General features: G+C 48.6%; 1 protein-coding gene across 1 annotated transcript; it reads right to left on the bottom strand.

The window, feature by feature from the left end:
- Nucleotides 1-1,150: 1,150 nt before the first annotated feature.
- On the bottom strand, nt 1,151-14,622 carry DUSP5 (dual specificity phosphatase 5). Its single transcript, XM_037165601.2, has 4 exons — nt 14,019-14,622; nt 9,195-9,343; nt 5,400-5,619; nt 1,151-2,636 (listed from the first exon to the last, which is right to left on the bottom strand). Exons 1-4 carry the CDS (start codon nt 14,395-14,397, stop codon nt 2,230-2,232), a joined length of 1,155 nt encoding a protein of 384 aa, XP_037021496.1. The 5' UTR covers nt 14,398-14,622; the 3' UTR covers nt 1,151-2,229.
- Nucleotides 14,623-24,854: the final 10,232 nt, after the last annotated feature.

Below are 24,854 nucleotides of genomic sequence, written 5' to 3'. Positions count from 1 at the left end.
CTTGGGGGTATGTGAGGACTAGAACCCAGGACTCCCCCTCCCTGTCTAGTGTTCTCCACTCCACTTCCCTCCCATGGAAGCCCTGCTTAGATTATGCAGATGAGGGGCATGGGCTGAAGGAAATGCTGTCTCCTCAGACTGCATGGCACTATTTGAGGGCTTTCCAAGCAAATTATGGGGAAAAAAGGCATGTGGAAAACAAGGCCCCGAGGAAAGCCTTGGAGGTTAAGATGTCTGGAAAGAGGTGGGCTACCCTGGGCTCAGGAGCCATCTTGGTATTTGCTGACATGGTGCCTGCTAGGGGAGCTGGAGGCCTCTTTGGGCCCCCCAGAATCTAGGGGTGTGGTTGGAATCCTCATGCCAGGCACCAGCTGACTGGAGTGGCATAAATCCCAGCCAGTTTTCTGTTCCCTCTTATTAGGAAACAGGCCCCAAAAGTTAGACTGAGGCTGGAGTGGAGGTATAGCCAGCTGTGGGGAGACATCAGTACAAAGGAAATTACTCAGAAGGCAATTACCCATGCTGCCTTGGATTTAAACCTACTGAGGGATTTATCTAGGAACTCCTGAGATTATCTGGTAGAATTAGTTCCAAGGGTAAAATGGGGTGGGGCGTGGGGCCCAGGCACTCAAGGTGAACCTTCACCTAGTTCACTTCTCCATTCCTTGGCCATTTTCCCTTTTGCTGAGTGTCTGCCACGTGCCAGGCACTGGCAGCGAAAGGCTGACCACAAGCCTTTCGGTGCTCAGGTGTGCTGGAATCCAGGACCTCGAGTTTTCAGAGATTTGGGGATCATCTACCTCAGTTCGCTCATTTTATAGATGAAAAATCTGAGGTTCCAGTTGAACTCCTAGCCTGGGCTCATGGGAGTGAAAAGCCCAGAGAGAGCAGATGCGCTGACCACCTCACCGTGGCCTGCACACAAGGATTTCTCTTGCAAGAGAGCTTAGGGAAGCCTCTCCGTTGGAAGGCATTCTGTTCTGTATTGTTATGTCACTAGCTCATGAGCAGATGCGCAGCCTCACGCCTACAGCCACAATCCACCACCCATCACCCTCCGGTGCCTCTGGAAATAATACCCAGTGAAGCTGGCCGGTTTCCCCCTGAATGGATTTATTTGTCCCTTACCCCAATTCACCAACATGGAGAAGTTTCTTTTTACTATTTTTATTTTACACTATAAAAAACCGAGAACAACAACAGCAACCAGTTACATACTGCTTCTCTTCACATTCGTATGGATTTAAAGAAATTATTGCCTTTCCCCTGGAGAAATAACCTATAGACAAAAAAGTAGTACCACACTGTGAAATCAACAGCTTGAAGACAACCCTCACGGGTAGGAGGAAAACAAGTGTCACAAGAGACAAGACAAGCACATACAAGAACAGCAAGCTGGGGAAAAGACTGTCAATGACACTGACCCGGGCAGTAGCTACCCTTTTTCTCCTGGTACGCGCTGCCACCACCTCAAACGGGTGATTTTTGGTCTATGGTCTAAAAACTCTTCAAAAGGATACAAGAGTTGCTTTGAGTAGAGGTGCAACGAGAAAGGTTCAAGTATGAGTAAGAGTCATGCCAAAGTCCAAAGTCAGGGAAGAACCCACAGTGAAAAGGCAACCCAGAAATGTCAATGTCTTGCTACCTCAACAAACTGTCTCCATGGGACCCAAGAGAAAATCTCAAAAAGATATGAGGGTTCGAATGGGCATATATATTGGGTCCCTATGAACCCTGGAGTGTTCCTTTCCTGACTAGATGATCAGCTATTCCCTGAAGCGACAGACAGGTACGAAGACTGCCAAAGTTAAAAAAGTAAGGTGGAGATTGTGCTTCCTTCAGGATGCAGTGGCATCATAACTGCCTTTTCTTGCAGTCTAGCAACTGCTTTCTCCCAGGTTGTTGCAGGTGTTTATTGCCTTACGCTTGAAATGAAAAGGCGAACTTTGAGGTGCCAGGACTGGGCAGTCCTGAGAGGGCAGGGGGTCTGGAAGTACAGTAGTCAGCACAGGCTGTGCTCTTGTGATGGCTTGGCCTTCCTTCAGTTCCCAAGAACCTATCCCCGAGGTCAGTCTGAAATTGGTTTGCAAGCCTGGTGACCCCTTACCAACCCACTGGGGTGGTGGGACAGAGCAGGGTCTTCAGTATTGCACAGGTATGAAATGTTCACGAGTTTAAAAAACAAAATCACAGTTGTTCTTGGGGCTGGGCGGGTTGCCCCATTAAGTTCTAGCAGGATGTGGCGGTGGCCATGGGGCCCCTGCTGAGCTCTGAGACCGTCGAGTGGGTGGTCACTGGTGCCAGCACTGAGGTAGGGAATGTGCAGTAGGAGGCCTGCATGTCAGGGCTCAGTGTCTGCAAATGGCCTATGAAGGAAGAGCTGGCTGCCTCCCCTTGGCAGGAGGGAGCCTGAGGGGTGGGCGTGGAAGGCAGGATCTCAGATTCATACTGCAGGAGCTGGCCCATGAAGCCAAAGTTGGGCGACACCACACTCCTCCTCTGCTTGATGTAATCGAAGGCGTCCTTCAGGCGAAACTGCCTGGTCTTCATGAGGTAAGCCATGCAGATGGTGGGTGAACGGGAGATCCCAGCCTCACAGTGGACCAGGACCTTGCCTCCCTTTTCCCTGACACAGTCTGGAAGGAAGAAAAGACAGTGGGAGTTGGGATTAGAGCCCAAAGACAATGCCGAACACCAGAATTAAACACAGAAGTGACCTAGTTATCAAACTGTCATGCCTGCTCAACCGCTGTGGTCCTACACTGGGCTCCTGCCAGACTTCAGTCCCCACTGGTGAGGACGGAGCTTTTGGGGTCCCATAGCGTCTGTTGCCATGTAGGACCCTTCCTGATCCTCAGAGCTGCTTTTCAGTGCTCCAGGACACCTGCACAGATTCTACCACTGAACGTTCTAGACCTGGGGTAATCCCTTCCTAGGGATGCCATCTTAACCTGGATGGTCTTCAAGAGGGCATTGGACAAGCTTTAAAATTGCATGAAAATTTTCATCAGGTATGTGCATTTTTCTGAGAAGGTCCCAGGCTCAGACCGACTTAGAAAAGCAATTCCTGTCTCTTCATGTCTCAGTGGTAATGGTGATGACCTAGTCCCCCCCCCATCTTGGTAGACACCTCCTGGCCTCCCCAGGCAGGCTCCCTGTCTAGCTGTGCCAGGGCAGGACACTTGGCCCAGCTCCCAGGGTTCCCACTACCAAACATACAATATATAGTGTATAGCCACTAATTGTAGCCCTGGCTGAGTGATGCTTACTAGGCGGAGGACATAAATGGCTTTCGCAAACTCCATCTTGCACAACAATGGGAGTCACTACTATAAAGCTACCCCCACCAGTTAGTAATCTTTAGCTCAGTATGATAAAAGGGAGGGTGCCCTCCTTTTCTGTTCCACTCCTGTCCCCCAACTGTTTTTAACAGCTACAACTGTTAAAAATGGGAAGGGGTAAAAGGTTAAACATATAAAACACATCAAGTAAAAATAAAAACCACAAACTACAATCTTTCCAAGTCGCTCTCTTGGTACGAAAGAAACAATTACATCACAGGAAGTTAGATGTACGTGGCACACTGCAGGCATGATATGCAAAAACATTTAAGATTTTTGAAGGGCAAATAAAAAGTCAGCCCTCTCTCCTACCTACCTCCTCAAGTTCAAGGAGTTTGCAAATGAATCTGCAAGATGTGAAAGATCAAGTTTCTGAGGAGTCAAGAAGGAACCCCGGAGCTTCCCCATCTAAGGACACCCTGCCATAGCTCATTAGAGGTGCTCCCTATTCAGTCTCTGACTCAAAAGAAAAAAACAGGCCCTGTAAACTCATTCAAATGGGACCCCAAGTCCCTAGGATTATAGGGTTGTGACTCTCATTTTCCTTTGTTCCTCTCTTGGCCTCCTTGTAGTCTATCTGTCTAGCTTTTAATTGGCCCAATGGCACATCCAAAAAAGCAGAAGGCCTAGAGTGCACTGCATCTGGATCCCACTCTACCCCTTGGGCGTTGCTTTCCATGTGGCCCTCCTATGGCCTTTCCCTTGGAAGGGGTCAGGGCATGGCTCAGCTTCAGTCCCTCCTTCCATCAGCAGGGCAAGGAGACTGGGGGAAAGCATCCTGTGCTTTCAAAACACCGTGGGTGTGTGTGGTTATGTACACAAACAGACACAATGCACACACAGGATGGGGAGGGAGCTTTCTGAGAAATGCACGGGGGCGGGTTTCATGACCTCACTGAATAGCTATCAGGCTGAGAAGAGCAAGGTATTCCCAGGGAGAGGGAGAACAGGTCAAGGCTTTCCCACCCTGAACCCATCATTTAGGCTGCCTCTCTGAGGCTCCAAAGGGACCACCTCAGCTGAGAGGCTCAGAGGACAAGGAAGATAGGCCTCCAGTGAGTTTCTCAACGGTTCCCCATGGAAAAGAAGTCATGTGTGATGAATAAAGAGGGCCATTATGTGGCTGAAGGGAGACCTTTAATTGCTACCTGCACTAAGTATTGCTATGCCTAACACATGCCTTTCCCCTCCAAGATCCTTCTGAACAAGATATGGGAAAATCACACCTCAGCTGTAACAACCATGCATGTTCAAGGGGAAGAACTCCAGAATGATAGGCAAGACCATTTGGTTGGGGAATGGTGCTCACAAATTTGAGGCAGAAAAAAAGCTCAGTCTCCAGAGAGAACAATGGGAGAAAGAGAGGATGTCCAATGGGAGAATAATCAAGCTACATGGAGGAGCTGGAAATCCAAGGCCAAGGGAACAGACAGTGAACAGAGGTTATCAGGCCTACACAACAGAGTAAATGGTAACTGATTCACAAAATTAGAGAAAGGATGCAAAAGATGCCACCCTTTCTGTGCACAAAGTGTGGAGCTTGAGTCAGGTGCTATCTGTAATCCAAAATTAGCTGGAAATGCAAAACAAATTGCCCCCAAAGCAGTTTGCTAAAAAGTATGGAAAGCCGCTGGGGCCCTTGGGGCTTCGTGCATAAGTAATGCTCTCTCAATCCTTCTGTTTGCTTTTAAAAATATCCCAGCCTATGGAGAAGCACAGATAGGATGATCTCTCTTGCCTGCTTCCCTTGCGTAGAGATTTCGCACGAATGCGCTATTGCTTCCCACCCAGCTAGAAACCATAACACAAATGGTAGTGAGTATTGCCATGAAACTGTATTAATTTATCTTGTGAATTAAAGCTACTATCAATAGCAACTCAAACCTTCCCCGCTGCCTTTTGGGTGACTGCATCTCTTCTTGGCTCCAACTCTTGGTGGCTACATATGGAAGACACTTTCCTTCTCCGCAAAGGTGGCCACCATCAGTACGTCAAAATCCAAGAACTTGTGTCCCTACAAGGCACCCAGAACAGTTGAGGGGGAATGGCTGAACCTACCAATGAAGTCTATTGCTTCTTGAAAGTGGGAGCTAATGTCAGCTGTGTGGCTGTCTTCCACGGGGATCCATTTGTAGTGTAGGCGGCTCATGCAGGCCTCGGAGGTCCGCCGCGAGACATTCAGCAGGGCCGTGATGTGCAGGTTGGTGAGGAACTTGCACTCGGATGCATGGTAGGCACTTCCAAGGTAGAGGAACGGAAGAATTTCAACTGGGCCGCCCTGGAAACAGGGGCAGAGGACAAGCAGGAAATATTGGATCAGCCTGCTCACTTGAGGAAACAAAACAACCCCGACCTATTTGTTTTAAGGTGGGAGGTTCCCTGCCTGGTTTCCAGGTAGAGAGTTCAGAGGCCACTCAACCAAGAGTTGAGTGAAGCCTCCCTCCTGGCAGACTCTCTACCCTACATGGGGTGACTCAGTGACAACAAAGATTTCTATTTTCTTACACATAACAAGGAGGTAGGAAGGGCCAGGAGCCGCCCCGTGCTGACAAGGATGAGGAGCAGTGTGGTGTGATGGGGGAATGCAGACGCCTGTGTTAAAGTTCTAGCTGACCTGAAAGCACAGGGCAAGCCCTTCAACTTGGGGCAGCTTCGGTTTCTTTCTAGATAAGACGGAGAAGGGTTCAAAGAGGTGAGTTCCACCCCTCACAGTCTTGATGTTTTACATAGTGTATTTCATCGAACTCGGGACACTGCTGATGGTAAGATGCATCCGTTTTCAGAGATGTTAAAAATGCGCTCCCTCTCCCTCTAAAAGCATTCCTGTCAGAAGTGAAAAGAGCCCTATCTACCCAGAATCCTCAAACAAGGAAAAGCTGTTAGGCCGGGAGCAGAGGGGCTTCTCCCAGTCACGATCTTCTTCATGTGGGGCAGAAAGTTTTGGTGAGAGAGGCTTACATCCTCTGCCTTTTGGGAGATCATCCCAACACCAGCTTTCTTGTTAAGGAGGACCCCCATTACAACCAGAGATCACCCACCCCAAGGCAAAGCGAAAAGGAATTGCTAGCTGGTCAGACTCTGGCAGTTTTAACATTTCTGGGACTCCATTCTTCTTTTCTCATTCTGCTACTGTTGGCAGCTGCTGACTCAGGGGCATCCCACCTCTGGTCACCGGGTTCCACTGCACTAGACAGGGGCTCCAGGACCCATTCTTGCACCCATTCACAGCCAAGGCTCAGAGCTAGACAATTAAGTTTAGGGGCCAGCCTCCCAGGTACACAAATAAATAAATACTCTCAACCTTAAGAAAGGAAGGGGGGGAGGGAGGGAGGAAGGGAAGAAGAGAGGGAGAGAAGAGAGAAAGAAACAAAGGGAGAAAGGCCTGTGATAGTTGGCACAATGGAGGCCCTGGAGATTTAGAGGAAAACAATGGGCTGGAGGGACAGTGGCTGTATCTTTGGGAGCCTCTTCCATATCATCCATCCGCTTCCTGTGTTTCCATTTCCTGTCCTGGAATAAGAGTAGAATGGAAGCTCTGCCAGACCCATAATAGGAAAAGGGCCACGAGACAGGGACCAGCAGCAGGCGACTCACATTCCCCCACATGTAGTGTTTGCTTTTTCTTTCCAGAGAAGTCAAGTGTTTAAGCAAAGACCAGTTTGGCCACTTGGAAGAAAGTTTCAGAGCAGAGATTTCCAACTTGTGTGCCGCAAGGATTTTTAAAACACACAATCCCTGACATTTAATCAGGGGCACTAACTTCTTTTCTCTTAGATTGTCAAATAAAAAAAATGACAACAGCCAAAACAACAATAGCCGGCTTCTGTGAATGCCCTGTCTTGACCCATAAGTACATAGCTCACATAATAGAATTGCATCTTATTGGTCACATCTCAGAATAAAATTACATCTGATTGGTTAATTCTTGATACCAGGAATCTATATACAAATATAGCCACCTGATTTTTTAAAAAGTCACTTTGGGACAAAAAAGCAGTTATTATTATTATTATTTGTAAACCAATCAATGTTATACCTATTTTTTGGTCAGATCAACAACAAAAAAATATGTTTTGGTGTGCCACAAAATTTCAGTTAACTAGTTTATGTATGCCACGAGATGAAACAGGTTGAACATCACTGTGATAGAGGATTTTGTAAAAGGTAGTAACAGTAACAGCCGCTATTTTTATTAGGACTTACTATGGCCGGCCCCTGGGCTTAGCACTTTAGGTAGATGTAACTAGGGAGATCTCATCCTCACTTTAGTGCCTGGGAACCGGGGACACAGCAAGCCTGGGATCCTATCCAATTTCTTCTGGAGCTTAGCCCAACATATCCCTGAAACCATGTTTCTTTCCTTTTCTGGATCTTCTGTGTAGACGCAAGAGGAAGCAGCCAGGGGCCCTCAGAAACCCCAAAGATTAACAGGATCTCGACTGGCTTCTAGGAAGTAGTGCTAGGGGTTTCCCCAGATGAGCCCTGGAGACATAGCAGGGCCTCCCCGGTCCTCCCCACGGGCCAAAGGTCTGCAACGCTTTTACAACATCCTGTCAACTCTTGTTTCTCTTTCATTTTCTGAGAAACAAGGGGGGAAAACAAACCAAACAATAAACAAAAAGAGAAATCCAGCTCAGCTGGATGCCCATAGCTTGTAAACTGAGGATTCGTTGAGTGTATTTTTAATAAAGGAAAACAAACAAAATAAAACCCTGGCACCTTGCCAAGCTAATAGGCTTTCTGACCTATGATCCCATTCAAGGAAAGGTCACTGGGCTTCACTTGGAATTTATCCCCAGGACTCTCTCTGCTCATGGCAGGCAGCTGGCATTTCTAGGCAGCATCTATAAATCTTCCTTCTTATGATTTTGGGTTTGTTCATATTTGGGGGGGAAATTTTGAAAAGTTCCTCCCACAAGTCAGGTGCTTAGAAGAGAAGAGCCCTTTTCCAAAAGAAGGTGTGCGGAAAACAGAATGAGGTCCTGAAAAGAACCAGAGAAGGGAGTCAGAACTGGTTCCAGGTCTACATTGCCAGGGAGCCAGCTATAGGATTCTCCACCAAGCCACCATCTCACGAGCCGTAGAACAGCTTTTTTTCCTCTATAAAGTGGGAAGGTGGGTTTTGCTCTTTGGTTTCAGCCAGATTTGAGTCCTTTTCTGCCTTTTCCCTCACCCTCCTCCCTTCTACATTACACCTCCTTTATTGAGTTATCACAAAGTACAACTTTTTGAAGGAAAAAAAACACACCTTAGTAGCAATATATAATCCTCCTAGTATCTCTTGATCTCCTCTGGTTCCAGAATTAATGAAATTATAAGCAACAAAAACCCTTAAGACAACTCTGCTCAGCCATCCAAACCGGAGTTTCTCTACAGCCATCCTTCCTCGTTCCTCCACCCCCATGTCATCTCAGTTAAAAATCACCAGTGAGGTGCTGGGTTAGCATGCGCCAACTGCAGAGCATGAACAATTACAGAGAAGATCAACACAGGAAGCCTGAAAGTCAGCTCTGAAAAGTCTTCAGGGAAACCTAAACCAATATTTCGACGCTTCTCTGCACCTCCCAGGCCAGCTAATAATAATGCACTGTTCACTTCCTCTTTTCTCCAGAAGCTGTCAAGCATCCTGTGGCTCATTTGCTCTCGTCAGCTTGTTTGCTGGACGGAAGCCCATTTACTCTTGGATGGAAACTCAAGTTGGCAAGCAGCAGAGGCTCTCTAAAGCTAGAGGCTCTGCCAAAAGTCTGATCCACAAAAGAAGCAACTGAGGTTGCTGAGCCGGGAGAGGAAGAGTTGGGGTGCCGAGGAAGGAATGGGGGCCAGGCGCCACAACTGCGCTTCCTCACCACGTACCTGGTCATAAGCTGGCCTGTAGCTGATGCTGAGCATTGGTTTCCCACACTGGCTGATGAGGGCAGTCTCGTTTTCTATGTTCTCTTGTGAAACGGGTTTTACGTCCACGCAACACTCAGGATATTCTGAGTAGAAGGTCTCATATCCTCCTACAAAACAGAACAAAACAAAACAAGACGGATATAAGCATAGATTTCTGAGGCTGTCAGAAAACACCCACAATTAATCAACACCCTGAATGTGAAATAGTCAAAAATATTAGGCTAATGTAGATTTTGGTCATATGAAAACCTGAGCCAAACCAGCTAACAGTTTTACAGTATATAAATAGGTTCTACATACACACATAGACAAGCACACACTCTTTTAAAAAGCTATAGGTCAGAGAGGCAATAATTAACTTTTTGTGTCTATCAGAAGCAGCTTAAACTGTGAAAGGAAATATAGCTGACTTCTGGCAAATATTAACCAAATCCCTCTAGAAAACAAAAGCCATTTTTGTCTCTTGTTTATCTAAAATGCAGGTGTGATTATGCAGAATTTCATTAATTTTCAAGAAGAAAGAGACTCCTAAACGAGTCCATTTCATCCCCAGCCTGCCCTCTTAACTGGAATAATAGAGGAAACCTCCTCCATTCATAAGAGAATGGAGGCTAACATGAGATTTAACTCAGGGTAATAAAACAGCTAAGAACACTTCTAACAATTCTCTCCATAGGTCCAATCAGAATGATCAGTCTAGGTTATTACCTTCCAAACCAAACTGGAGGAATGGGCCTTCTGAACTTAAACCACAGCCCCAACAAGTAAAACCTTTCCTGATTAACCTTTCCTAAGGGTAGGTACCCTCCCTTTAAATTTCCTTATTACCCTTCCCTCCTGAGCTTTCTGTTCCCTACATGTCCTCAAACGGATTAGTCGACTACTGTACTGACAGGTACAATTCTGTAAAAACACTTAAAAAAAAGATTTTATTTATTTTTAGAGAGAAGGGAAGTAAGGGAGAGAAACATTAATATGCAAGAGATACATCGATTGGTTGCCCCTCCTACGCCCCCAAATGGGGATCTGGTTCGTAACCCAGGCATGTGCCCTGACTAGGAATCGAACGGGTGACCTTTTGGTTTGCAGGCCTGTGTTCAATCCACTGAACCACACCAGCCAGGCACAATTCTGTAAAATTTCTTAATATTACATTTAAACCTTTCCAAATGGATCACTTAAGGTAAAATGTGAGTGTATGTATATAAAAATAAGCTTTTTTAGGCCCAGTATACCCAGTGGGGAAGAACCAAGTAAAAACCCGGCCTCGGAAGCCTCAGGATGCTGAGGAATGCTAGGTGAACAGGCAGCCGGGCCTGGGGAAATCCTTTGCTTCCAATCCAAATCCAAAGGGACCAAAGGTAATTCTTATAGCCTCCAAAAAAAAAGAAAGATAAAAAGACCATTGCTTCTGTCTTTTCTGGCCTAGAGAATTCATGTGGGTGTCAAATCATCAATTAACGATATGCATTCTGAGGCCATGGATTCTCCAAAAGCCCCCCTTTTTCTTTTGTCTTTTGGTTTTGTGACAGCCCCACAGTAGAGCACATGGTGGTTTTTTAAGACCCCTGCAGTAGACAAATGATTAATGGATTACATGGCAGTCTCCAGCTCCCTCCCAAGCAGCCAATTCCTCGAATGAGTCACCTTGCCATTACTGCTTCCTCTCAGCTAGCTGGAACTGCCCCTGCCCCCATTTAGTACACCCGGATCTCCTCTGTAGTCACTTCAACAAATAGCCCACTGGGCCTCCCTAGACGAGCTTCTGGTCCTCCACAGGGACCGTGTTCCTGGTCATGACCGAAGGCCATGCCAGTAGGGGATGGAGGTAGGTATTTGTGGCTCAGTGTACCCCTCCCTACCAACCACTGCCCATGGCCCCCTTCTCTCCTAGGAGGCAGAGAGAAGCCACACTTACACTGACCCAGAGCTTCCTTGGAAGAGGAAGTTAGCAAATCATTTCCCATGCCTGTGCCTCAACATTTGGGGTTCCAGGAGACAAAATGAGTGATATGGTATGGGAATCTGGAGTAAGAGTAGCCCAGACCCTCCCAAACTTCAGGAGAAGGCTTGGGAAATAGAAGCCTTCAGGCTACCGCATCTCTTGACTTTAAATAGAGCACTTAAGAGCTGACTGCCAGGGGAACGGAAAGGAGGTGCGGGTGTAGGCTGGGTCCTGAATGCCTGTTGACAAAATAAGACAGGCAGACACTGAGTCTCAGTGTAGCTGCGGGACAGATAAACAGGGCCCTGCCTCTTCAAGCTGGGGTCAGGAAGAGTCCTCTAGATTAGATGGTCTTTGTCTCTCACCCACTCCCATCAGAGGCGTGGAGAGACAGAACATTCCTCTCTGGTGCCTCACTTGAGAGCCTTGGCAATTCTTTTGGCTGCTTCAACCCTCTTCAGAGTGATTCTGTGTTTGATCACCATCACATTACCAGGGGAGCAGAGCAAAGTGCACGGACGCTATATATAAATATGCACCAACAGAGCCATTTGGTCATCAACTCACGACTGAATACAGGTTTTTGGTGATGGGAGGGGGAACGAGGGCTAGATTAAGGGAGTACAAAAGGCACTGTCCCCCTAAAATCGGAGATACCACTAGATTAAATCTGAACTCATATGTGGACATGAGTTAGGTAAGGAAATAAAATTTTTCTTTGGCAACAACTTTAAGTTTAGTAGTGTTATAAGCAGAAGTATCAAGCAATTTTTACTGAAATTTAAAATGCACGTAACTTTCAACCAGGCAAGCCTCCAAATTTACTGAAAGATAATGCACGTGCAAAAACATTTGGATAAAAATATACTCCACCACATTGTTTCAGAGTGAGGCTGGCAGCAACCTACCAGCTATCACTAGGGGACTGGTTTTAAAAATGAACCAGCCGTGAATGGTGTGGGTCAGTGGGATGGGTGCTATACTGCAAAGTATAAGGTCACTGGTTTGATTCCCAGTTGGGGCACATGCCTGGGCTGTGAGCAAGGTCCCCAGTTGGGGGCGTGCGAGAGGCAATCACACACTGATGTTTCTCTGGCACATCAAAGTTTCTCTCCCTCCTTCTCCCTCCCTTCCCCTCTCTCTAAAAACAGATAAATAAAATCTTTTCTTAAAAAGAGTGAACTAGGCATGAGTGCTCTGATATGAACAAGTCTCCCAAGATCTAGTTGGGTGAAAGAAGCAGGGACAGGAAATGTACAAAATCCTATTTTTCAAGGATACTCATGCAAAATTAACTTTAAAGATGAACAGGAAATAGTTGGTGGCTGTCTCTGGGAAAAAACTAGGTTCTAAGGGTGTGCAGAAACCCCCCTTTTCATTGGGAAGGCTTTGTGTTCAAATTTTTACATATGTGTCTCTTTCCTTTAGAAACATTTACACATTAATTTTTTCTGAGATGGAAGTCTACAGAACTACCTACTTCCTGTGGCAACAACCTCTAAACTGTCAGCATGGCCCCAGTGGGGTGGGGAGCAGAGATAAGACCAGGAGGGGTTTCCTGAAACACATCTTTCATGCTACTGGGGAGGTGGAAGTAACAACAAGAGACAAAAACCACATCAGGAAGAGAAATCAGGGGCCATGTGTAGAAACCTCTGCAAGTTCGGAGGGCAGCCCTCCATCATCAGCTGGGGGCTGAGGCTGGCTGACAAGGAAGATTACCATCGTAGGCCTTTGTCATCTCCCTAACAGGAACCAGCACGGGCGCTAATAGGGGCGGAAGCTTCAGGAATCTCCTGGCCTGGAGGTGTGCAAAATTCCCCAAAAGTGCAAGGTTTTAAAACAGGGCCCTTACTCTCAGCTCACCAACCTGAGTTCTGAACTACATCCCTGCTACATCTTAAGGTCCAGGCTTTTGGGTGGGCAGGGCTTTGGGGTGTGGCCTGATCTGAGCTTTCAACTCTGCACTGCGGGCTAAGGACTCAAATATAAGACTGGAGGGAGTTGTTATAGGAAATAATCCAGAAATCTATTCTCTGGCTTTTAGAGTTAATCACCCACCCTCCACAGGAAATCAAAGTCATCTCCTCAGCAGGTGTAAAGGGAGGCTCAAACCAAAAGCGACGGAATGCCCTCCACCACCCCTCCTAGGTCCTGGCTCGCCAGCCAACCGGCTCAGCTCAAGACCCAGGATGATCCCAGGGAAAGGGAGGGCGGAAGTGAAAAGGGTGGGAAGGCTGTTAGCTCCAACTTAATCTAGAGAAAGGCCTGGAGGGGGGAAGGGGAGCCGGAGGAAAGCAATAAAATGAAAAGGAAAGGAAGGGGAGGGACTCGCCAGGGTCAAAAAGGCAAGAGGGGTCAGTGAAGACACAGCCTAAAGTATGTTAATTGTCCAGGCGGGAAGAGTGGGGACATCGCGGCGCCACACTCCTGGGGGGGTGGTCGCGACCTGCTGATCTCGCCGGATATGTCTATGTCTAAAATGCTCAGAGCCCAGGCTCCGCGAAGGCCGGCGAAGCCCATGCCAGGATCCAGGGCCCAGAATTCAGGGCCCGCGCCCAGCAAGGGCTGATAGCTCCCAAACAACTAACAAGCAGCATCCCCAGCTGCGTAGCCACCCCACCCACCCAGGGGGACAAGTTGTCAAGCGCTTTCGAGGAACGCGGGTGGGGAGAGGGAAGCGCTACACACCGGCAGTGCCCTCCCGAGCGCGCGTCAAGCCCGGGTGTCGACTCCCGCAGGTGGAGACTTCCTGGGCTCCAGAGCCGAGCAGGGCGCCTGGCGTGAGGAGCCTGGGGAGAAGGGTGACAGGGGACAGTCGACCCCCACCCGCTCACCTTTGAGGAAGTAGACCCGCGGGCCAGCGGGCAGACAGGCGAGCAGCGAGGTGAGCACGACTCGCGCGGCACTCTCCTCGCGCAGCTTCTGCCAGTGGCGGCTGCCCTGGTCCAGAACCACCACGGCAGCCACGCCGCCTCCTCCTTCCTGCAGGAGCCGCGCGCGCGCCTCCTCGTCGGGCAACACGTAGCGCGCAGACACCGCGCCGCCGCGGGCTCGCCGCAGAACCACCGAGTTGAGGTTGACGTTGAGCGAGCCGCGCACGCTGGAGGCGGCGAAGGCCAGGTAAGGCCGGCAGTCCAGCACCACGCAGCGCGCCGCCGCCTCCTTTCGCAGCATCTTCCGCAGCTGGCGACCGTCGAGCGACGTGACCTTCATGCCGCCCAGCGGCCCCTCGCCGCGCAGGTGCTCACGGCCAGGGTGCGCACTGGCGAGGCGCGGGAGGGCGGCCTGCGGGCCTGCAGCCGGCCTACGGAGCCCGGCGCCCGGGAGGTCGCTCAACTCTTCTTTCCCGCCCCACACGTTCGGCGCCCTGCCAGACCACTCGCCGCCCCAGAAGCCGGGGATTCCGCCTGCAGCGCCGCGTCTTAAGTGGAGTTCGAGCGCTGTGACGTGGCTGCCCATATAAGGCCGAATATGGGTGTTTCCCCGCCCCTTCGGGCTTGGGCCACGCCCCCGGGGGCCGGACGCGCGGGGAGGGCGCCGAGGATTAGTCAGCGGGAGAAAGAGGAAGTGGAAGGCTCCTCCCTTGTCCTCTCTGTGGCTTCGCGCGGAGAGACTCACTCGCGCATCACCGAGGGCCTCCGCCGTGGTGTCAGGAACTCCACGAGGCCGAGATGTGCGGGAAGAGGAGGGAGCGGAGGAGGCCTCGTCTGTGCCGCGCTATCGATCGGGGTTTGAGTTTCATAGACGTCGGTCCGGAACCTGCTGGGGGCTGCACCAGGCACTGTGCTACGCAGGGCGAGGGGAGCCCTGGCCATTGTGCCCAGCTGAATCGGAAATTCTGATCAGAATTCTGATCCCTGCCGGTCTTTACGCGTGAAATGACGTGATAGTTGGGATTATTTCAAGGGGTGGCTTTTAGATGAGTTGGAATAGGGCTTGTATTGGTGTAGTTGAAGCCTGGTCATGGGTACCACGGTGTTTGTTACACTGTTTCTCCACTTTTCTGTATGCGATTTTTCACAATAAAAGTACCTACCAATAGAAACGGAGGGAGAAGAGCAATTAATCTTTCCAAATGAATTCTCTCCTTAAAGGGTAAACAGTCCTTTTCTCGGTCACACTCCAATAATCATCAGAATAATTGTTTTTCAAGGAGCCGTTTTCTGGCCCCTGGAAAACCTGTCGTGAAACCAGCTACAGCAGCATCATACATCCATTGTCGAAGCTCAGTCCAGCCAACTGTCCAGGTGGCTTCTGGATTTGGGGGGATTATGTGTGGATCAAGTACAATCTCGGGCTATTTGCCCCCCACCAGTCCCCAGCAGATTCGGGCTTCCCATCCTCGGTCTTGGGGAACTGGACACCGGTCACCCATTCAAGGATTTATTGAGGGTCAGCTTTGGGCCATGTTCTGCTAGCTGCAGGGACACCTGGGAGGGAAACACGTCTCCACCCTCATGTTGGAGACCAACTATTTTATTGTTAGCTGAGGGGGGGGGGGTGCTTAGTGGCTTAGTGGAAAACAGCCTGCCTCCACTAGAGGGGCTGGGCTACTGCCGTCATCAGGGAATGAGGTTTTTAGAAGGAAGCAGAAATCAAATTCTGAAATCAGATGCAGTCAACTGGACACGTGCCAGCACGCATTGCCCTGGGTCACAGCTGTGCTCAGCCGGAGGTGCTGCCCTGCCAGGGAGGTCTTAATGAAGATGTGATGGGGGGAGTTTCTTTCTCTTTTGGGGTTGTATGTGCCAGCCTTCCCTGAAATCTGCTCTGCCAGTGTCCCCAGGGACACCCACCCCCAGACATCTAGCCCAGAGACGCACAGGTACGCCTACATGGGAGGCTCTGGATTGGGTGCTGGACACCGAAGCCTGCAGGACTCACAGCTCCAGCTGCCACCAGCCCAAACAGGAGACCTGGCCCAGCCCCAGGCCTAAGCTCCTGTAGTCAGTGTGGAAGACCATCCAGGGTGTATGTGTATTGGGGAGCTGGGAGGCGGCTGGAGAAAGCCTCTCAGAGCAGAAGAGAACAAGGCAAACTTTGAAGAATAAACTGAGGTTAGCCAGGCCATGGAGGGGTAGGGCGGAAGGCATTCTAAGCAGAGGAAACTGCTCGAAGTAAAGAAAACAAAACAAAAACAGCCAGCATGGTGATGTGTAGGAAACTAAGGCACTTCTGGCATTTACTAGAAAATGAAGCAGGGTCAGGTGACCTGGGGCCTTGAGTGCTATGTAAGGCATTTTGATTTTATCCTTTGGCTGGAGCAGCCTCAGGGTGAGGGGTCTTACTTGGTGACTCGGTCAGGTGAGCAGTTGTTGACCTCCCTGAGGCAGCACGGTGGAGGACAGATGTTTTATTGGAGAGTGGGTGTGGCATCCAGACCTGAGTCAGAAAGGCAGATAGATAGGAGGCTTCCGAGGGTAATCCAGGCCGAGCTGATAACGGCTGGGAACTTGACAGTGATAGCAGCGCCTGCAGAGGCCACACAGACGGGAGAAACATTTAGGAAGTAACCTTCCAGAAGGGCTGGGGTAGAGAAAGAGGAGTAGAGGGTGACCCTGGGTCTTAAACTGGGGTAACTGGGACGCCTGTAGCTAGGGACCCTGCAGAAACAGATCTGGCTGGGCAGCAGGAGGAAGAAGTGGGGGCAGGGTGGGGGGGGGTGAAGTTTAGACATATTAGTAAATTAGAGTTGATCACGGGCCACCTAAGGGGGTGTCTAGTAAGCAGTGTGGTGGCCTGGCAACCACTATAGGAAGGTCATCTGTCAGCTGGATTGCTCCCTCACTTCCCACATCCAGCAGATTACCAGGGCCCAGGACTCTGCCTTCTAGATCTCTCTTTCTGCCCTGCCCTTCCCAGTCCAGTAGTCAGGGCCTCCTGTTATGTGAGTGTGGGACCGGGGCAGCTTCACAGGACCCCGTCCTTAAAAGGGCCCCATGCCTGGTTTCATGCTCTGCTGTCCCTCTTTTGCAAATTCCTAATGCTCACTGGACAAGGGGCCCTGCATTTCCCTTTTGCACTGGACCCCACAGATTATCTAGTTGGTCCTACCCATGGCTGTAGTTAAAGCGCCCCATTATCCCCTGCACTAGGCCCTAGAGTAGCACCCTGCTTCCCAGTCTCCAAGCCCTCTCCTCTGCTAATGTGATCTTTCTAAGTACAGACCGGAGCGCAGAGCCCACCTGCTCTGCTCAGAAACCTTCAACGACAACCTCCACACTGTCTGATAAACCCCAAATTCCTTAGTGGAACACCAAGGTCCTTGTTCTGGCCAATTACCCATAACCCACTTCTAACCTTGTTCCTCCGCCCCCTTTCCAGTCACACCAAGCTGCCTGTTTCCTAAACTTACCCAGCATTTTGCTACCTCTACCCTTTCTACAAGACTTGTGTGCCTCCCCCATTCCTTTGTATAGGACTCCATCTTCACCTTCACACACTAGCTCCAAAGCTACTGATGCACCTCCAAGGAAAAGCCACCCCTTAATCCCCCAGCCTCCTGGGAGTCCCCTCACCCAACCTGGCACAGGAGTGTGATCTGCCATTAGCCTGCAGGCTCCCAGGCCACTCTCAGGACCTATCCCACCATCTGTGACTCCCATCAAAACACCTAGTACATGGTAGGAGCTTTAATGTTGGTGGAATGGAATTCAGTGCTTGCTCAGACTCGAGAGCAGCTGGCTTTTTAGGAGGTGTTGGCCATAGCAAAACTCAGGGGCTTAGACCCTGGGTAAGGAGGCCATAGGATCCTACGGACACACAGATCTAGGAGCAGGAACTAGAGTTCATTGGCCATAGGCCTAGGAGGAAGAGGAGGGTGTCTGAGACTAGAATTGTATAAATATCATGCTTGTCTTCCCTACCGCTTTGGAATGGGGGTAAGGGTGGCTTTGGGGGGAAAAACAGAATTTAAATGAACATTGTGTGTGAGTCCATGAGGTAGGTCCTTGTTCTCTTTGTCATTCTTCCCCCCCTTGCCAGTTATTCCAAGAGGGGCACAAGAAGGTTTTTAGGTTTCTTGGACCTCACTTGCACAGTTGTCCTAACCCTCAGGCCCTGGCTCATTATTGTGAGCGGGGGAGGGGGAGTTCCTACCTTTTGGAGGATCAGAGAGTTTCACAGGCCTGGAAACTCCTGTGTCTGTCCCTGCTTTTCACGGCCTCAGGGAAACCTGCAGGGATTCCTCCCCTGTCCTGCTCCCCCCATCCAACCATAAGGTGAGGCTAGGTGGCCTGTGGGGACAGTCCATGGGCGGATAGTCCACTGCCCACCCCAGGGGCCCTCTACCAGCCCAGCCCACTCAGGAGGATGCATTTTGCCTCCTCTGTTCATTGGCTTGTTTGTTTCTGATTATGAAAGTAGCATGTGCTCACTGTTGAAAATGTGGAAAACACAGAGAAGTAAAGTACTTTTCTAAAAACGAATGCCACTTGCTCTTACTGAAGATCCCAAGTCAAAGTCTGGGTCCCAAACTTGCTTCCTGACATCTTGGATAAAAGAAGGAGCACTGGACTAAGAGTCAAAGATCTGGATTCCTGGCCAGTCTCTACTATTTCCAGATTTTATTCATTTACCTAGTATTTATAGCGTGTCTTTTGTGCATATAGGCGATTTTCTCCCCCTGGTTCTCCCAGCTCCCTTGCCCCCGAGATGTTAGAATAGAGCAAATACGGGTTTACTCAGGGGTACAGACAGCCTCTTAGAGCAGTGGTTGCCTCTTCTATAAAATGGAGACATCGGTGCCTGTCTGGTAATGGTGAGTGACAATGACATCATCTACATAAAGCTGTATTGCATGATGCAAGCATAAAGTATTTGTGTGGTGGTTGTTGCTAACAATATTATCCATCAGCAAAGCATTCACTCACTTACTCATCAAGTCCTGATGCACTGGTCCGTTCAGTTTCCTCTTCTGTAAAGTGGGAGTGAAAATAGGACTTAGCTCATAGGTTACTGCCAGGATTTCTTGAGTCGCTACACCTAAGGTACTTAGAACAGTACCTGGTGCATATTAAGAATTCAATAAATGTTTGCTACTTGAATTTGTTGTAGTATTGCGGGTAGACGTGGCACTCTAATCAGCTGGTAGTCAAAGAAAAATGATTAAAAGCCTGTAAATTGCTCTTCTGAAAGCCTGCTGAGTATAGGGGGATATTTAAAGAGTAAAACCCCCCCAGACCCACTGATGGTGAGTTAGGAGAGACAAGAAGCCGTCCTCAGAAGAAGTGTTACATTGGATGATTTGGGTATTGAAGACATTTTAAAGAAGAGAGATCAACAAAGTATTGATCTGAAGTATTAGAGAAGGTGAGCCTGGAAGAGGCACCTAGATTTCATAAATAACTCCTCCAGTTCTAAGAGCAAGGACTTTGGAGGGTGACATCCTGAGGTTTACGTCCTTGGTCTGCCATTACTGATTGTGTGACTGTGGGCAAGCCACTTCACCTCTCTAAGCCACGATTCTCTCATTTGAAAAAAAGGGGAGTGGTTATAATAGTAGCCCCCTGGCTGATGAGAAGATTAAATGAAGTACCAGGAGCCCTGGTCTGCCTGCCTGGAGCGTGATGAGGGCTTCGTGGGAGCCAGCATTTTTCTTTATGAAAAGTCATGGCAGCAATGAAGCCCAGAATCTTGGCAGTAAGGAACTACAATTCTATCTCGACATTTTCCAGAGAGGGAGCTTCCTGCCTCATGAGCCATTTTTGAGTGAGGCCAAAAAAGGCATCAAGCATATCCTGAGATTTTTATCCCAGGAGATGCCAGGTATGTCTTTACCCTCCACTTCATCCTCACAGCCACCCTGTGATGTAAGTACTATTGCCCTGTTTTACAGCTGACCACGGTCACATAGTAGAAGCCAACTTCCCTGCGGCTTCTACCCTTTGATTCCAAGTCTGGAGAAATACCATATAAACCCAGACTCTCTTTGAAATATAGGAAGGTAGTTATCTTCTCTGTTCCCCACCTTTTCTTTTCTAAGATTCTGGGTTCTTGCTGTCACTGTTTTCTAGACCTAGAAAACTTCCTGTTTTTTTTTTGCCAGAATTCTTTACTGATGGTCCCTGAATGAAACAGGGGTATAGTAAAGAATGTCCATTTACTCAAGTTCAGAGTACAAAAAACAGTGACTGTTAAAGGTCCAGGACAGGTTAGAGAAAGGGAGGGATAAAAGAGAGCAAACAGGTTAAAAGCAAAAAAGATGCCATTCTTCCCTCTCCACTGAGGAGCCCCAGGCTACCCCTGAAGGACTGGGGTCGGGGGAGGGAGGTTTATCTTCATTCCTAGCCTCCTCAGGCAACCCTCCACCTGTGGTCTGGACAGTGGGGCATCCCTTGAAAGCTACAGGAAGTGGGCTGGGGGTGGGAGAGTTTAGAAGGAGCAAGCATGTCATTTCTCTGGCCTCAGCTCTAGAGATTCTGCCCAGAAAGACATGTTTGGTGCAACTTCATCTGTTTTGTTTTGTTCTTTAATGGGGAGTGTGTGCCCTCGAGTGAGCATCATATTTACTCCTACTGAGACCCTGGGGGCAAGGAGGGTGGGAGGCCCATGAGAAGAAAACTGCTTACACAGGAAACGTTAACAGTCTCTGGGGAGAGCCCTCCCTGCCTGCTGGTTCTCTCTCTCTCTCTCTCTCTCTCTCTCTCTCTCTCTCTCTCTCTCTCTCTCTCCTTTCTAGTGTGGTGTCTGGAGATGTTTCCAGGCTTCATTCTTTTATCACCTTCATGGGTTTGGCAATATATGAATGCTACTTCCTCTATCACTTCTGCAATGGACTTTACAGAGACTCATTAACAAAACAAAACACGCTTATTCTGTCTTAGACAACAGTGTCTGCAGCTTGATAATCCAATTCTATTTTTGGTCCTAGAAATTAAAATACATGACACTGCAAAAAAAGTAAAATGAAAAACTCTTAGCAGTTATCATCACAAGAAATAAAAGTCTGTAACTTTTGCAGTGCAAAAGTGATCGTTCCGCAGTGCATAGGAATAACATTGTATAGTTGAAAGCAGTATGCTATATGTCCATTGCACCTCAATACGAAATAAACAAATAAAGATAGAAACAAAATATGCGACAATTCAAAGGGAGACTTGCATCTGTGTACCAGCTACAATCATCTTTCCTGCCACCAGGATGCTACCCTGTACTTGGGGAAACAGTTATTGAATTCTGGACACAAAGAGACGAGGCCCAGTCACCGGAAATGGCCGGCATGTAGCCTTGGACAAATGGCTTAAACTCTTCTGAGCTACAGTGTCCTCTTAAGAAAAAAAGTTGAAGTAATCAATAAGACGTAAAGTAGAAACAAAATAATATACGTGAAAATAAAGTGCTTGGGATATTCTTTTTCATATGTGATTTCTTTGATTCTGGGTGGGGGTTAGGGGTTGGCGGTGGTGTCTGGAATCCTTTCACCCCTGAAATGGACTAGTGGAAAGAACTTTCCTAAATCTCAAGAGTTTGGAGCAAGGGCTTTGCACAAGACTTCTCCAGATCTCTGCCACCTCACTTGCTGTGGGACACCGAAAGAGTCACTTCCCTTCTCTGCATCTGTTTCCTCATCTTTAAAGTGGACATGAAGTCTCAAGAGCCTGTTGAAATGCAGTTCTCATTCTGGGGCTTGAGACTCTGCATTTTCAACCAGGTTTCAGGTATTACCGCTACTGCTGGTCCACAGGCCACAGGAGTTATAGTATCTAATGTCTATGGGTGTTGAAAGGCTTAAATTAGAGAATACATCCTAAACACTTAGCCTGGTGCTTACTCAGGGATTTAGCCAATAACAGATGGTGTCTCTGTTGTCAATATTATAGTGATTGATGTATATGGGGGGTGGTGGGGCTGGGTGGAGAGGCAACTCCAGGTAGAGCTGATGACAAAACTTACTGTACCTGTGGGGTTTAGAAAGTGCAGTGTACCAGGAATTAGGAGACCCAGGTTCAAGTCCCAGATTTCTACTTCATTCCATACCTGCGTGAGTTTGGGCAAATCTCTTGATCTTTCTGAGTCTGTTTCCCCCTCTACAAAAAGGGCAGGGAGTTGAATTAGATGGTGTCTAAGGACTTGTTCAGCTTTAAATTAAAACTCGACTCCAGCAATCCGTGCTCCACCCCCAAGCACCAAAAGACACTCAACAGGTTGGAACTTAGCCATAACCTTGGTCATACACAACCTTGAGCTGCATCTACTGCAGAGATGGGCCTGCTCTGAGCCTGCCTTGACTGCAGGGGTGATGAATAACTGGAGAGCCCAGCCTGGTGCCCTTGGTGTTCCTGGAGCTGTGGGTGATGTCACCCCCCAGAAGCCTCCATTCCTGGGCCTCGTGCTCAGGTCTCCCTGTTACGGCAGGAAGATCTGCAGCCTGAATGGGAGCGAGTTTGCGCGTGCCCAGACAAAGGATGTAAAAGGAGGCATTTTTGACATTCCATCCCACTGCTTCACTGCACTGGAAGCAAAGATGACTCACAAGTAAACTCATTGTAAGCGTACATCGCACCTGTGAGATTCCAGCCCTTCTGCATGGACTCCAGACCTTGCAAGAAACTTGCCCCTTGGTGGAAGAAATGGGCACCCAGCGACCCAGCACCCAAATGATCAGAGCAGGCCCACTGCGATGCGTGAGTCCCACGGCTGCCAACACACTGCCAGCGCAGCCCCAGACAATTTATTGCTTGTGGCAACTCCTCACTGTGAGCATACATTTATTGAGCACCTGCTGCATGCCTCTGGCTAGGAAAGTTCACTGAATAACTGATCTAATCTTATTACCTCCCAGTGAAGAGCCTACCAAAAATAAGGCACCCAGGTTCAGAGAGGTTAAGTGACTTGTTCAGGGTCACACAGCAAGACATTCAACAAGTATCACCCCTTAAGCAAAGCCTATTGGTTTGAGCTGACCCCCTCCCTTCTCTCTCCTTTGTTATGAACTTGCATCACAGTCCTTCATGGTTATGCTTGATGATCTATGTTTTCCTCTATCCCTCTGACCAAGGAACCAGTTCCTGAGGCCTCTGCAGTCACGGCCCCTAGCCTGGCTGACAGCTGGTCCTGATAAGACATTTTGCCCACTGAATACAAGAAATGGGGACTCAGGTCCTAGCACCATATTGCTTAGCCCTGAGATGAGTGGAAAAGGAAGAGAAGCCCAGACTTCACCCCTGGCTTCAGGGGATTACTCTCTGCTTGTTATGAACCCAAATTTGAATTATGAAAGGGAAAAGGGGTCCACACATCAGACTGTGTTTGGGTTATTGATTCAAGGGGCTGGGTGAAATCAGGGGGAGGGAAGAGGGATGGTCAAGGACCCGACAGTCAGGTCGGGCTGGGGGAAAGGGTAAGAACTGACATCCAGGGAGGATTTACACAGGCAGAGAGGAGAAGGGCTCTTCAGCTGCAGCAGACGGGGTAGAAGGAAGAACAGAAGGGGAGGCAGGAGACAGCCAGGTGTCCCTCCAGGAAGGAGAAGACTGCCCGGTGGGGGGCAGGAGGTCCTGGGAATGGCAAGGAGGCACAGAAGGTCAGGTCCAGGGAAGAACACCTGCTTTGCGCAATCAGGCAGGATGTGTATGACATTTAAAAATGTTCACTACCCTTTGACTTAGTAATTCCACTTCTGGGAAATGATCTTAAGGAAAATCTCTAAAATCCGGGGGAGGTAAAACTATATTCACAGCAGTGTTCATCACAGAGCTATTTATAAGAAGGTAAAAATGGAAGCAGCCAAAACATTTCTCATAAGAGAATGGCAAAGAAATTGGTGTATCCAGAAGCCATTGAATGTGATGTTTTCAAAGGCCGTGAATAACATCCAAAGTCAATTATGTGAAAATGTAAAGGAAAATGGCAGGTTGCAAATAATAATAGCCCCGCGTATTGAGCAGTGTCTCCGGGGTGCTGTGCTTTCCGTTTTGGCTTTATTAAATCAGTACAAGCCGGACAGAGTGAAAGTACTTCCATGGAGCTAATCTGGAGAGTGGACTCTCCCAGGTGGGGGCTGGGAGCACTGAGATGGGAGTTCTGGTCACACTTGTGTGTTCTGACCACCATCTTCTATGAAACTATCACATCATCCTCCAAAAGCTTACCCTGGGTTTGCCCAGGACAGCTCGTCTTTGAGAACCTCTGACCCAGGCAGGGAAGTCTACTCATTTCTAGCCAATGGGATGATACCCTGAAGCCACCTTAGCTCAACGGCCTTTTCTTAAGGCAACTCCTGGACTCGGAAGAGTCTGGACCCAACTGGCTGCTGTCTGGCCTCCCATCTGGCTTCATCCTTAGCTTTGTCTCCATTGCTTCATCCTTAACCCTGTAAAGAGAACGTCAACCTAAAACTCAGCAGAGGGGATGCATCACCTTGGTGAGGTTTAAAGGTCTGGCCCTAAATGTATGATTAGAGAGCAAAAAAAAAAAAAAAAACTAAGTGGAACAAAAAATCTGGAACTATTCTTTTGGAAAAGAAAGAAAACCACTTAACAAGATGGGTGTGGGTTTTTATGTACATGTAGACCTTTTTATATACTTATACACATCCTGCTGGTATAAGAAATTCTCCAGTATAATATTGCTATTCGCTAACAGCAGCTCCTTTGGGGGAGTATGGTGAGCTCTCCCTGTTCACTTTGTTTGACTCTTCGCTAATGAACCCAATTTGGGGGAGAGGCAGT

Source organism: Artibeus jamaicensis, unplaced genomic scaffold (genome assembly GCF_021234435.1).
Source record: "Artibeus jamaicensis isolate MK-2021 breed Jamaican fruit bat unplaced genomic scaffold, CSHL_Jam_final contig_490, whole genome shotgun sequence".
Taxonomy (NCBI): domain Eukaryota; kingdom Metazoa; phylum Chordata; class Mammalia; order Chiroptera; family Phyllostomidae; genus Artibeus; species Artibeus jamaicensis.
This window is presented reverse-complemented; position numbering and strand designations above follow the sequence as displayed.

Bases quoted from the DNA above. Each gene is read 5' to 3' on its own strand.
- DUSP5 (XM_037165601.2), bottom strand. From the start codon at position 14,397: ATGAAGGTCACGTCGCTCGACGGTCGCCAGCTGCGGAAGATGCTGCGA. The intron at 9,344-14,018 runs GTGAGCGGGTGG...TCTGTTTTGTAG, and splicing joins GCGGGTCTACTTCCTCAAAG to GAGGATATGAGACCTTCTAC. The intron at 2,637-5,399 runs GTAGGTTCAGCC...TCTTCCTTCCAG, and splicing joins AGAAGCAATAGACTTCATTG to ACTGTGTCAGGGAAAAGGGA.